Source organism: Meleagris gallopavo, chromosome 12 (assembly GCF_000146605.3).
Source record: "Meleagris gallopavo isolate NT-WF06-2002-E0010 breed Aviagen turkey brand Nicholas breeding stock chromosome 12, Turkey_5.1, whole genome shotgun sequence".
Lineage (NCBI taxonomy): Eukaryota > Metazoa > Chordata > Aves > Galliformes > Phasianidae > Meleagris > Meleagris gallopavo.
Window position 1 is genome coordinate 13,918,594 of NC_015022.2, and position 12,546 is coordinate 13,931,139.

The following is a 12,546-nucleotide window of genomic DNA, read 5'->3' on the forward strand; positions in this document are numbered from 1 at the left end:
CTCGTGCTGCCCTGCGGGCGGACAGGAGCTGCGGGGCCGCTGGGAGCCGGGATGGGGCGAAATTCGCACGGTTGGGCCAATCCCAGCGCAGGGACGCGGTGTGAAAGGCTCCTCGGGTTACGGGTTGAAGCGAGCTGCTTCGGGGAAGGGGCGGAAATGGGGCAGCGGGTGGCGAGCAGCAGCAGCATAGAACACACCGGGAACAAAACGAGACCCACTAATTTATTGTCAAAAAAACCCTCAAACTTTACTTGCGTTTCTCTCAATAAATAATTTACAGTATGTACAGGCGGTGACACTCCGTGGGTCTGAGCGCAGGGACCATCCTGTCACACTTCTCCCTTCCCTACGCCTTTTTGTTTCCGTCGATCGGGTCTTTCTTGGCCACACTTCACCTCTAAGCAGAACTGGGTCGAACACAACCAAAATAAAGTGCTTCACTGTTTGCTTCTAAAATAGGGATACCCCAACCACCTTCTAACAGCCGACCACCGGCTGGGCTGCTCACCCCAACAGCGGGACTGAGCCATGCGGTAATTAAATAGGCTTTCCTTGGCTGGAAATTACGCTTTATGGGTAATTAGGGGAGGTCTTACGGGATGGATGTACTTGTTGGCACGCTGTGGCTTGGTCAGTTAAGACCACATTGCACCATGGCTGTTACCTATGGGGTAGCAGCAAGAGATGGATGTTTCCTCTGAGTGAGAAACTCTCTGCCTTTCAAAATGGGGGTTTGGGGTTTCCAAGAGACAAAAGTCTGGCTATTTAGTATAGCAAAAACGTCCCCATCAGCCTTGCTGAGCGGTCAACACGTGGGGAAGCCCAGCAGCCCAGCAGTTGGTCTCCTCAGTGCCGTCAAACTGCGATATCCTTATTTTAAAACCTGCCTAAACAGAATTCCTGGGGCACCAGCAAACAAAGCAAGGAGCAAAGTAGTAAACACATTCTTTTTTTTTTTTTCCTTTTTTCCTTTTTGTTACTTTTCTTTCCTTAAACGTTTAAAAACCAATTACATCTCTTCATCTGTACAGTCACACGAGATCAATGCCGGGGCTCTATATATTAAAGAGACAATATAAATTACATCCATTGACACAATTTTGCATTTCTCTGCTGCTTTACAAATGGAGCTCTAGAGCTGTTAGGACACAATGAAAAGTCACGCTGAGTATTTACACCAGGCTGCCTCTTGGCACCAGTTCTGACTGCCAAAGGTCGCCTATTCCCGACCTCTTTTGGTGCTAGCTTGTCTCATCATGCCCAGAGACCTCCCTTGAGCAGGACATTCCCCCAAGAGTGATGCATGTTTGGGGGATGACTTATGGGAAATTCCCCCTGAGGAAAGGAGGGAAAATCCACAAAGAGGTCTCCAAGGTGCAGACCAAAGGTGGTCTCCTTTTGTTCAGTGAGCAATGAGGTGAACCACAGAGGAATACGGGAAGAAGGGAAGCACTGTGTGGTGGGGGAAGGAGATTATCCATGGTCTTGAGGGAGGGAACAGACATCTGGGGGCAGATGGGGAGGGGGGCCCTCTGCTGCATCCTGTCTCCTGGCTGAATTTCTAACATTGCCCCATTCCAGAGACAAGCCCAGATGGGCTTAAGGTGCAGTGGGTCTGCAATGGGGTTGCAAGTCATGACCCTGGGAGAAGGAGTGGAGCAGAGACCTAGCAGCAAACAGAGAGGGATGCTCCTGCTTCAGGACCTGGCTGATCCGCAGGCAGGTAAGGGGGTGCGGGGCTCGAGGGGGTGCAGATGGGGTCTCCCACTGAGCAGCCTCCCCAGTGCCAGATTTAGGGGAGCAAATGGCACAAGGAGCTCGTCTGACACTGGGCAGAAGTTAAAGAAAATGCTTGAATACTGGCCAGGTTTCTCCTGTCACAATCAAGAGTCCTCAGTGGGTCCAGGTAGAGACAAGGGAGCCAGGAATAAAACTGTGGAGTGAATCAGCCAGGTGAAGTGGCTAAAATAGCAGATGCCCTTTGAACCACAGAAAACACAAGCTGTAGCTTGAGGATCAGGGCCTCCTTCCACCATGATACCTCGTTTCTTTCTGTGGTCAGCCCCACCATTTTGGCCCCTGCCTGTTACTTTGCATTGCATCCTGCAGCGATGGGGCTGCAGAAAGAAGCACACCCCAAAAAGTGGAGCCCAGCCACGTCACGCTTGTGGCTCCCTGACACAAAGCCACATTCACACACACCAACATCACAGTCACCATGAGCGTTTTGGGACCGTGGAGCAGCGGTGCAAGGAGGTGGGGGCTCCCCAGCACTCATGCTACAGAAAGGAGGAGGATGAAGGTAAGGGCAAGTGAGGAAGGACCTCCTGAGGTGCAGTCCAACAAAATCTCCCAAACGTCCTCAGGGCAAATAGTGCTCCTCCTGGGCAAGAGCTGGGGTGATGAAAGACTGGGTGCTGAAAAGGGGCTGAGATCTGAGGACGATCCACGTGTTCCCCGTTGGATCCTTTTTCCAATCTCTCCTTGTCTAGTGCTGTCATCTTGTCCCTTGTCCTCTCCTGCTCTCCTTTCCCCACAGCGTGAAGGAGCAAAACTCTATAACAAACCCAACCAACACTGACTCAAACTCAGCAGTGCTACCCAGAGGGCAGGGAGGGCCCAGGGACGCTCCGAGGGCGCCGCGTTTCCCGGGGCTAGGGCCCGTGTCCTTTCGTAGAGGTGCAGTTTATCTTTGTTGGAGTGAAGCATCTTCACGTCCTCAAAGGCATAATAAGCAGCCAGCATGAAGTTGACATCCCCCGTAGTCAGGAGATCAAAGACGCAGGACTGGAAGTAGAGGTCCTCTACGGGCAGCTTTTCCCTGCACTTGGCCGTGGCCGATTCATAAGTGAAGGCCTCAGGGGGCGCCGGCAAGCTGGGCCCCTTCCTGCGAGCACGGCCCTCAGCGGCCTGAGCCAAGCGGAAGGTCTGGAAGTCAATCTGTTGGTTGAGCGGACAGCCCCGGAGGCACAGGTAGAGGCCCTGACTGTCCCGGTCCTCCACGGCGTTGACCACCTCCTCTGGCATACGCACGGCGAAGGTGAGGTAGCGGCCCACCTGCCTCACCACGATGGTGGTGCCGATGTACTTGGCCTGGATCTCGATGTGCTGACCTGACACCTTCTCGGTGATCTTCAGGCTGTTGGCTCCGTGCTTGTCGCCGCCGTTCTTGGAGCCATCAGCAAAGGCAGCAGGGAGCTCGTCCATCTCTGCCTGGTACACTTTCTGCTCCACGCATTCCTGGAAGCTCTTGAAGATGATGGTGAGCTGTGAGAAGGATAAAAAGGAACGGGGTTACAAGCTGATCCCCTAAGAGCACACAGCCACCACCAGGATCAAGGTGGGAGGTGAAAAAGCCGCCTGCTCGACCCAGCCAGGACTATGGCCTCCACTTCAGGGGCAGGCACTTTCTCCTAAAAAGCTGCCCCAACTTTACACACCCAGACAAGATGGGTGCTCCAATTTTACTTGCTCAAATATGGTCATCCTGCTTCAGCATGGAGGTAAAGACACCATGCACTGATGCCAAGACCCAGAGCCTGGACTGAACGCACCACTTGGAGCTGTGCTGTTATCTCCAGGCCCCACGCAGAGCTCCCATGCAGCTGGAGCTGGTTGCAGGATCACCAGGCAGAGGCCTGTGGTGGCATGCCCATGCATGCAGCACTGTCTCGCCCCCAGGGCCTGGCTCCAATAGGTAGTGGAGCTTCTCTGACTCCCATGGCATTCACATCCCACAGTCCTAGCCTCCTCCCTTCCCTGGCTTTGTAGACAAACGGGAGCTTTGCCTTTGGACCCCAGAACATGTTGTGCTCCATCTCAACCACATGCATTCAGTATCTTCAAACAGGCGTGATACAAAGGGGAAAATGGAGGCAAGTCGAAGGCCTGGGCTGAACATGCGGGTGGCTCCCAGCCACTCTGCTCCCAGCATGAGCCCAAGCTGTCCCTGCCCCTCTTCCCACCACTCTTCCACTGAGCTCCAGATGCTCCCAACCCAGTGGCAGCTCTGCTGTCCTCTCCTCGGCCATGTCCTGAGGCATCACCTTGCAGCACTACCCCTCCCACAGATGTCCCACCACCTTCTCTGGATCCTACCCTGTCTTCTCTGGCTGGAAGGCATAAGGGTAAGTCAGAGATCGTCAAGCAGAAATACAAAGAGCGCCTTGGAGGAAGAGGCTTTCCTTTCAGCAGCACATGGTCCACTATCAGTGGCCCAGGAATGCTTCCCATAGCTTGTGCTGCAGATCTCATGACTAATCTCTTGCCAACACAAGCCCGTGAGGGAGATAACGGGTGAAAAGACTCAATTAAAATAGTGATCTTGGGATCCAGCCTAGAATTGAAGGTCCCTGTGTCCTCAGGGACCACCTCCCTCCAGCCAGACTTACTGCACCGCTTCAGCAAGTTTTTAATACCCTTTGGTAAATAAGGAGTTGCAAGCATCAGTAATTATCTCTTAGGATGTTTATTAGGGACATGTCAAAACCAAAATGTCAGCTTCAGCTCAGGCTGAAACAGTCACATCCAGAAGTGGTGGCCCTAAGAGCCAGCCCCGGGTTTGTTTAGACCTCAGCTGTCCCTGAAAAAGTGCTGCCATCATTCCCAGTCTGCCTTTGCACAGACATCTGGAGTCCCTCAGGAGGGGACTTAAATTTGTCATCCCCGTTCTTTTGTCTGTATTGCCCCCTAAGTTATAGCAGCCATGGCTCTAAATTGCACCGAGAGAGGTTCAGGTTGGATATGAGGTAAAGTTTCTTCTCAGGAAGTGTTGGGTGCTGGCCCTGGCTGCCCAGGGAGTGGTGGAGTCACCGTCCCTGGAGGTGTTCAAGAACCATGGGGATGTGGCACTTAGCGACATGGTTAGTGAACATGGTGGGGATGGGTCAATGGTTGACCAGATGATCTCTGCGGTCTTTCCCAACCTTAATGATTCTATGATACTATCCAATCTCTCTAACTGTAGAGACAGATGAGGAAAGTCTAGATGGGCAGCTGATATTTACAGCCAAACGCCCGCTTTCAGAGGAACTCCCACTCTTACCCTCCCCAAGGAGATGGGCAACTTGTTGAAGAGACAGCTTTTGGGAAAAAATGGCATTCGGAAGCACCTGCACCCTGCTCACGAGCTGTGCCCAAGGCTCACCTTGCTGGTGGCGGTCGCTGAGGAGCCAGGCAGCACCGGCGTGTTGGTGACCTGGACGTTCAGGTAGTTATTATCAATGAGCGGCCAAGCCCCTTGCACCTTGCAGGTCTGGAACGTGTCTGTGAAAGTCCTGAGGTGTGGGTCCCCGAAGAGCCCGCAGTGGGTATAGTTGGGAGCTGCCGAGTGTTTGTGAAAGCTCTTCTCATAGTGGCAGATTTCGGGGCTGTCAGAGCGCTCCTGGCTATCCCCGGGGGGCAATGTCCGGAGGCGGGGCTGGGATGTGGGGCCATCTTTGGAGCAGTTGTGTTGCACCATGAGATCGTCTATGCCATGCACGGCCGAGTGGTAGGCCAGGTCCCCCCTGCAGGTGCGGGCGGTGCGACGGGTGCAGTGCGCGTAGGCGCGCAACGCCGTGCAGAATTCCGGGGTTTCCTCTGCTCCCAGGTGGTGCGAACCCGACGTGGCCGCCCAGAACTCAGAGTTGCACTTGAGGATCTTGCATGGAGACGTCACTGCGAGGCAGGGAGAAAACACAACGGGGTCAGTGCTTGCGTGGTGCCCACCTTGCACGTCATGAGGTCCAGCTCTACTCCCAGCTGGGTTCCCGCAGCCCAACCCCATCATATTGGTCGCACCGCGTGACGTGACCTCGCTGATCAGACGTGACCCTCTCACATGACCCAGCTCTCATGCATCAAAGCCAAGGAAGCCAACAGAATGTGCCCCGATTTAAGCCAAGAAGGGAAAGAGCACCCGGCCTTCAGATGAATGTTCCTGGGGGAAAACAGGGTGTTGAAGAATGGGACTCATTCATTAACAGGATAAGGCAGGATCACTAATGTGGTGGGAGAAGCAGTGGGGTTCTTAATGTGGTGGGAGAGATGCAATGGGGTTTTTATGCCCTTTTAGCACTTGACATTGAAAACGGTGTGGGGCAAATTACCGCGTGTTCTGCCTAATCTTCACCATGGCAGAAATCCATGGTCCTTCCTATTCTTCTTCCCTGGGCATGGGAAAACCCATCCCCAGCACAATCACTGTGCCCCAGACACCCAGTGATACCAGCACTGAGCAGAGCGGGATCCGAGCTCAGACACCGCGCTGCCAGGTTTGGTGCTGCAGCTGAGAAGCCGTGCACCCCTCCTGCAGCACCCCATGCTGCAGTGCACCCCCGGGTGCTCGGGGAGCCTGGGGCGGGAGGCAGGAGGCCCTTTCCCTACCGTGACCCATGCAGAGAGAGAACGGGAGGCTGACGCAGAGGAGAAAAACCGGCACAGCAGGGTGCAGGCTGCCAGCCGCCCCGCTTGCTGTTGCCCACGCGGAGAAGCCGAAGGCAGCAGAGCCTCTGCCGGGCTCAGCAAGCTGGAGGAAGGGAAAGGAAATTTGGATCCTGCTCTTTTTGTTGTTTTTTTTTTTAATTCCCCTTGCCAGTGCTTATTCCCCAGGGTTGTGTGGCTTCCCTGGAGTGGAGCTGAACGCAGCTGTGCAAAAGCACATGGCGTTCACTGAACAGCATGCAGACACTGCTTGTGCCAATCCGGAGCCCTTCTGGGTGAACCCAGGCTCGCACCACTTAACATTCATGGTGCTTTCCTTCCTCTCCTCTTCATCAAACCCTTTCAGAGGGCTCGGAGATGGGATCAGGCACAAAAGGCAGCAGAGCAACAAGAGAAAAAGCCCCACTATTTCCAGATGCTTTTGAATGTGCATATATTCCTGTCTTGGCACTTGTTTAGAAGGAGGCTGGCAACGCATCTGTGCCAAAATCATTTCACGTTTGTTTAAAAAGAAAGTTACAAAACCCAGCATTGTTGCAGGGAAAACAGCGTGTTTTAGTTTTAAACACTGCAGTGTTGGAAACCTAAACACAGTCAGTGCTGGAAAATCAGAAAGAGAGAGCAAAGCTATAAAACACTCAGCAGTCCGGCTCTTGGGCTGCGTGCTCTTTCCAAGAAGAGCGAAGTGCAAATAGGAAACGGTGACAGGTTCCTCACAGCTTTAAAATTCTTGTTTTAATAAGCACAGATGCTAGCAACAGCTCTGAGAACCCAGGAGCTGTTTCAGCTTGGCAGTGTCCAATTTAAACCTGCAAGAAGCACTGTGGAAACCTTTGTATCCAGCTGTAACTTGCCATCGGCTGGAGGTGACCTGAAAACAAGCTTTGGACCTGAGACATGGGCTGACACTTCTGCTGTGGTTGTTACAGCTCATACTATAGCTGCACAGTGCCTGAATGCAGAGAGAAAAGGGAAGGTCGGTGCTGGAGGTGGCATTCCCAGTGGAAGGTATGAATTAAAATGCACACAGAAATTTGACTGGTACCACTACTGCTGGCTGTCCCCGACGCCTGTGGCACCAGGCAACAGGATCCCTGCTTTCCCATTATGCCTAACGCTTTGTTCAAGGGTGCCCTGAGGCTGCATACAGACAGATGTTGCTGCCCCTGGGAACAACAGGACACATCCCTGGGCATTCAAGACCCACAGCCCTGGTTCCAGACACCGGGATGAGTTGTATGGAATTCTCAGCAGGAGTGAAGTCATAACCCATTGCTCAAGGACCATCCAGTCCAGCCCCTGGGCAGCTGCTGCTGCAAAACTGTCCCCAACACTCTGTGCTCAATGCATCCCACACTGCCACACCACTGAGGATCACTCACTTTATAAGCTTCAGGGTTAAAAAAAATAGTAATAATACCCACAATGGCAAGGAAGCCCATCTCTTCCCTCCCTGAGCCCGAAAGGGGGAGCATTCCTCTTTAAGATGTTATCGCTTGGGTTTGGCACCCGTCCCCTTCTCACTGTTTCGCACACGGCCCCATATAAGGCCACATTTCCAAGCCAGGTGCCGTGGCAGCAGCACATGGGGCGGTGTACAGCGGGGCTGCACACAGCCGTGCTGCTCCATGGATGTGCCTCCCAGCAGGCTGGCGATTTGGCAAAGCCCTGGGGGTGCTGCCTCCTCTTTTTGCTATGGTGTGGACTGGCCACCGGGGCTGGATGGCTGTGGGTTTGCAGGCAGGGCTCGGCGGGCACAGCCTTGCTGTTCAATGCAATGATTGTGCAGGCACCTGTGTGACTCAGCCCTGGGCAAGACACATGGCTGCCACCACCACCACCATGCTGGGGACACAGCACAGAGCCACCACGGAGGGCAGCAAACGTGTCCTGTTCCACGCCGTGCCCCTTCCCCTGGCAGCAGCTTTGGTACAGTCATGCAGGCTGTGCATTTGTACCTGGGCCAGGGAGCGATGCTTATTCAATTTCACATAATCTATTTTCCATCTCCTCACAATGGATCTGTTTTAGCTGTTTATCTGACTTAGCACAGGAACAAACCCCTCCTGAGCAAGAAACTGAGGAGGCTCTCCAGGCTCTGCATGACACCCTCATCTCTGGGTGACACTGTCACTGTGGTCTGTGGCAAAGGGGTACCAATGACACCTGGCCTCCTCACTTCTTCCAGGGGCTTGGTGCCATTCCAACAAGGGACAACATTTCCTTCAGTGTCAAGGCTGGCAGTTTAAAAGCTAGACAAAACATTCAGTGACAGCCACTCTGCCAGCTCAGTGTCTGCGGTTGTTCAAGTGTACTTCCCAGGAGGACTTCTGCAGCCCAAGGTGACCACAGGCTAAAAAGCAGTGCCCCTGCTGTGGGAGTTTATCACCTTTACAAACGTGGGTCCTGCTTCTAAGTGGATTTTATCTGCCTTCATTGTAAGGACATAAAAAGAACCAGCGAGTTTCTCCAAAGCAGTAAAAAAAGTCCGTTAGTAACCAGCATGTGTTTCCCACAAAGATATTTACACATGGCAATCAACTCACTTGTCAATCCTCCAGATAAGCTAAACGGTTTGCACTTTTAAGTTCCCACTGGAAGGTGTTTGCCCAGCCCTGCAATCAGCCTGCTGCCTCCCTTCCCCACGGCAGGAGGCTTTCTGCAAGGCTCACCTCGCCTCTGCCTGCGCACACTGGGATCAGTTTATCCACGAGCCATGGCCATCCACCAGCCCCCGCAGTGTGCCTAGCAGTGGTGAATTCACCATATTCCATCAGGCACACTTCCCTGCTTCCCAAAATCAGTTGCCATCAGAGAATCACAGAAACGTTAAGACTGGAAAAGATCACTAAGATCATCCAGTCCAACCATGGACTCATCACCCCTAAGCCCACAGAGGATCATGAAGGTTGAAGAAGACCACTATGGCAGAACCACACCGTGCTCCCCTCCAGCACAGCCCCGCTACGCTGCACGCTTTAAGGGTAAGTTTTCAGGCTTCCTCCACACATACATCCAACTTTAAGAGCCAAACTTTAACCATCTTCTAATTATCAGTGCCTCTGTTTTCGGGCATCAGGTTACCCGAAATTCATTTACCCAAATTACTCTCCTGCAGAAAACCAGCACAAACCCAACAATTCATCCCTTCTCCTGTAATTTCTCCAGCAATGAGAATTACTGGAAATTAGCTTCAGTAGTCAAAAGCCAGTTCTTTTAAGAGTCTTGGGTGCATGTTAACCAGACCTGTTAATTTTAAAGCGTTCACTGCTAAGAGATGTTGTTTAATATCCTCTTGGTTAGTAACGGGCTGGAAAGTATTTCATCACCCACATGTGATGCAAATACATCACCCCGCTTCTTTCCAAATACATGGATTGAAGTGTAGATGTGCAAGCCTCACACATGCAGTAAAAGGCCTTTTCGGAGAACACAGTAAAACGTAATTACCTTTGGCCTCACATCTGAGCACGTAGACTCGGGCTCCTAAACACATATTTATTTAAGTAATCTAAATAAACATATTTATGCCGACACCTCCATAGGAAAGGCACGGCTCTCGGCTCAGTTCGGGGAGCGTGCAGCTCCTGCATGGACATCGCACGCAGGAGAACGATGGGAAAAGGGCTGCAACGACCACAGTGCTCCTCGAACAACGTACGGAGTGGATCTCCTCCTGCGGAGCTCCTCCTGTGAGGTTTTGGGGTCCGGACCCATGGGGATGGGCAGCATCACCCTCGGCCCAGCTCCGACCCGGAGCTCCGCCAGCGACCTTCTTTGAACTGCTAATCAGAGCCAATCTTGCCGAATAATAGCCTGCTTATTATTGCCTCGTTTGCATAACAAAGAGGCCCAATAAAACTGATTTGACTGTGCTCAGAGGGGGTGTGAAAGATCAGCCCTGAGAAAAGAGCTGCAGGAATGCAGCAAACTGCTCCAAAGCCTCAACCCAGGAAGAAAGACAATGCAATTTGCCATCAAGAAAAGCCCAATAGACCAATAAATTACCCATGTGCAAAGGGATTAGATCAGGTTTCAGTTGCGCTGAAGTGGGGGGAGGAGGACCGAGAGGAGGGAACTGCAGGAGAAAAATAAACCTGGCTCTTAAAACGCTGCAGCTCATATTTTGCAAGGGCGTGCATGGGGAGGTTGGCTCAGCTGAGGCACCTTCGGCGCTGCAGCCTGCATTTCGTGCTCTCTTCCAGTGGCCAAGGCAGCAGTAAATGCATTAAAAGCATTAAACCCACAGATGCAATAAAGGATGTGCTGAGAACTGGGTTGAATCTGCAGCATTTTTAAGCCCAGAGGTTGTGTTGCTTAAAAGGATGCTGGGGAAGGGCTCCATTCGGTTTGTTTGTGATAAAAAGAACAGAGTTTTCCCCTCTCAAGCACTATAGCATCTGGAGGACCTGCCACAGCCAACTCCCCGTTGTCCTCAGCACCGAGTTCATGGCCCCCATCCCTCTTCTCCCAGCATCACAGGCACGGGGCAAGCACAGGCAGGAAAACAGCAGCGTCAGTGCCTTCCCCGGCCATGAACTGCCAGATGCTGTGGAAGAAGCCCACGACCATTCCTGTCACAATCAGCCCTTCTGGCTCCGGGTCACCGCACTGCGGCACGCTTAGCTGGGCTGAGCGCATCCCCTCCCAGTGCCCAAATGGGAGAGCTGACATCAGTGCAGAAGCAGCAGCCCTGTGCTTTGGAGCTTGTTGTGATGCTGCTCCGACTGGACCCAGCAAATTTTGAGACATTCAAGATGGACCGGAAGGAGGACTGAGGATTCACGGCCAGAGCAGCAAGTTGCAGGTTGGCCCATTTTGCTTTTCGGCTTCACTGTGGGACTCAAACTTCAGCAGTGCCTTTACTTCTTTGGTTAAAGCAGCAGCCTGGAGCTGTGCTGCTGCTGGAGGCTTGTGGAGTTTTGCTTCACAGACACAGATGGAGAGCTGGGTGGACAGAGGAAGACGAGCGAGGGAAGCAACCTCCTTTGATTCTTCATCTGCAGAAGGGCACTAACAAAGCAGCTCCCCGCCACGTCACACCACGGGTTTTCCTGGCTGCTCTCCCAACACCAACAACATCCGTGTGAACCACCTTGGAGGAGAGCTCCATTTTACAGATAAGAATATGGGGCCAGGTAGGGATTCACCCAAGGTGAGCCTGGTGGAAAACAAGGCGGTTTTCCTCCCTCAACCCCTATACGAAACGTCAGCCCCAGCTTCTGCAACAGCACCTGTCCCTAAAGCGGTGACACAGCTGCCCTCAGCCACCTCCTCCAGCCACCAGCCCCAGCCACCTCAGGCCTGGCAGCCCCACAGACATCTGCTTTGGATTTCCATTGCGCTCCATGCACCCGAGCTGTTTTCCCAGGGTGCCTTTGAAGGCACAGCTGCCACCCACCAGCGCCCGCGGGCCCCCCAGGTGTGGCAGCGGGTCCTTCACCCTCCCCCTCCTTGCCCAAGCCGCAGCAGGGCTGGCAGGGAAGCACTCAATGCTTACAGGTGTGGATTCCCTCTAGGAATAATCATCCCCGCTGTGCTCTTGTGAAATTTCAACCCTTCAAACGCAGAGGTAAATGAGACACAAAATGAGGAGATGGAGAAAAGCCCGGAGCACATAAATCTGGATGAGGCAAATTTATACAATTAAATGCCTGCCAAAAAAATTGCGGCATCTCCATCGGAGGCGTTGAGTTGAGCACAGGGCGGGGGGTGGTGGCACAGCACCTAACCAAACCTAGGTGGGACCCAAGAAATGCTGGGGTCACACCTGGGGAAGCACAGGGACCAAAGCGCCCATGAGGTAAAAAGTAACAGAAAACCATCCAGCTTTGCCCAGCCATCCTTGTGCTCAGCCATCCTTGTGCTCAGCCATGCCCACGGCTGCAAAGCCCAGAGCCAGAATCTCTCAGCATGCAAACTGCTCAGTATGCTCACGCAGTGCACAGCAGGACTCAGCACCCTGCACATCTTGCTGTTCTCGTATCCGCAGGGACTGCAGCCCCGCACACCGCGGCCGGGACGTTGCACAGAACTGCTCAGTTGTAGGAGCCAGCTTGTTCTCCGCAGTCAGAGCCCTATGACTTCATCAAGGGGATGGCATCTGGTTTTGCAGTTGGACAT

General features: G+C 53.1%; 1 protein-coding gene across 1 annotated transcript; it reads right to left on the reverse strand.

Annotated features, from left to right (window-relative positions):
- Nucleotides 1-205: 205 nt before the first annotated feature.
- On the reverse strand, nucleotides 206-6,126 carry RGMA (repulsive guidance molecule BMP co-receptor a). The gene is made up of 2 exons (XM_003209543.4): nucleotides 5,147-6,126; nucleotides 206-3,267 (listed from the first exon to the last, which is right to left on the reverse strand). The coding sequence occupies exons 1-2, from the start codon at nucleotides 5,768-5,770 to the stop codon at nucleotides 2,557-2,559; spliced, it is 1,335 nt and encodes a 444-aa protein (XP_003209591.2). The 5' UTR covers nucleotides 5,771-6,126; the 3' UTR covers nucleotides 206-2,556.
- Between the last annotated feature and the right edge of the window lie 6,420 nt (nucleotides 6,127-12,546).

Bases quoted from the DNA above. Each gene is read 5' to 3' on its own strand.
- RGMA (XM_003209543.4), bottom strand. From the start codon at position 5,770: ATGATGGGGTTGGGCTGCGGGAACCCAGCTGGGAGTAGAGCTGGACCT. The intron at 3,268-5,146 runs GTGAGCCTTGGG...TCCTTCTCACAG, and splicing joins CAGCGACCGCCACCAGCAAG to CTCACCATCATCTTCAAGAG.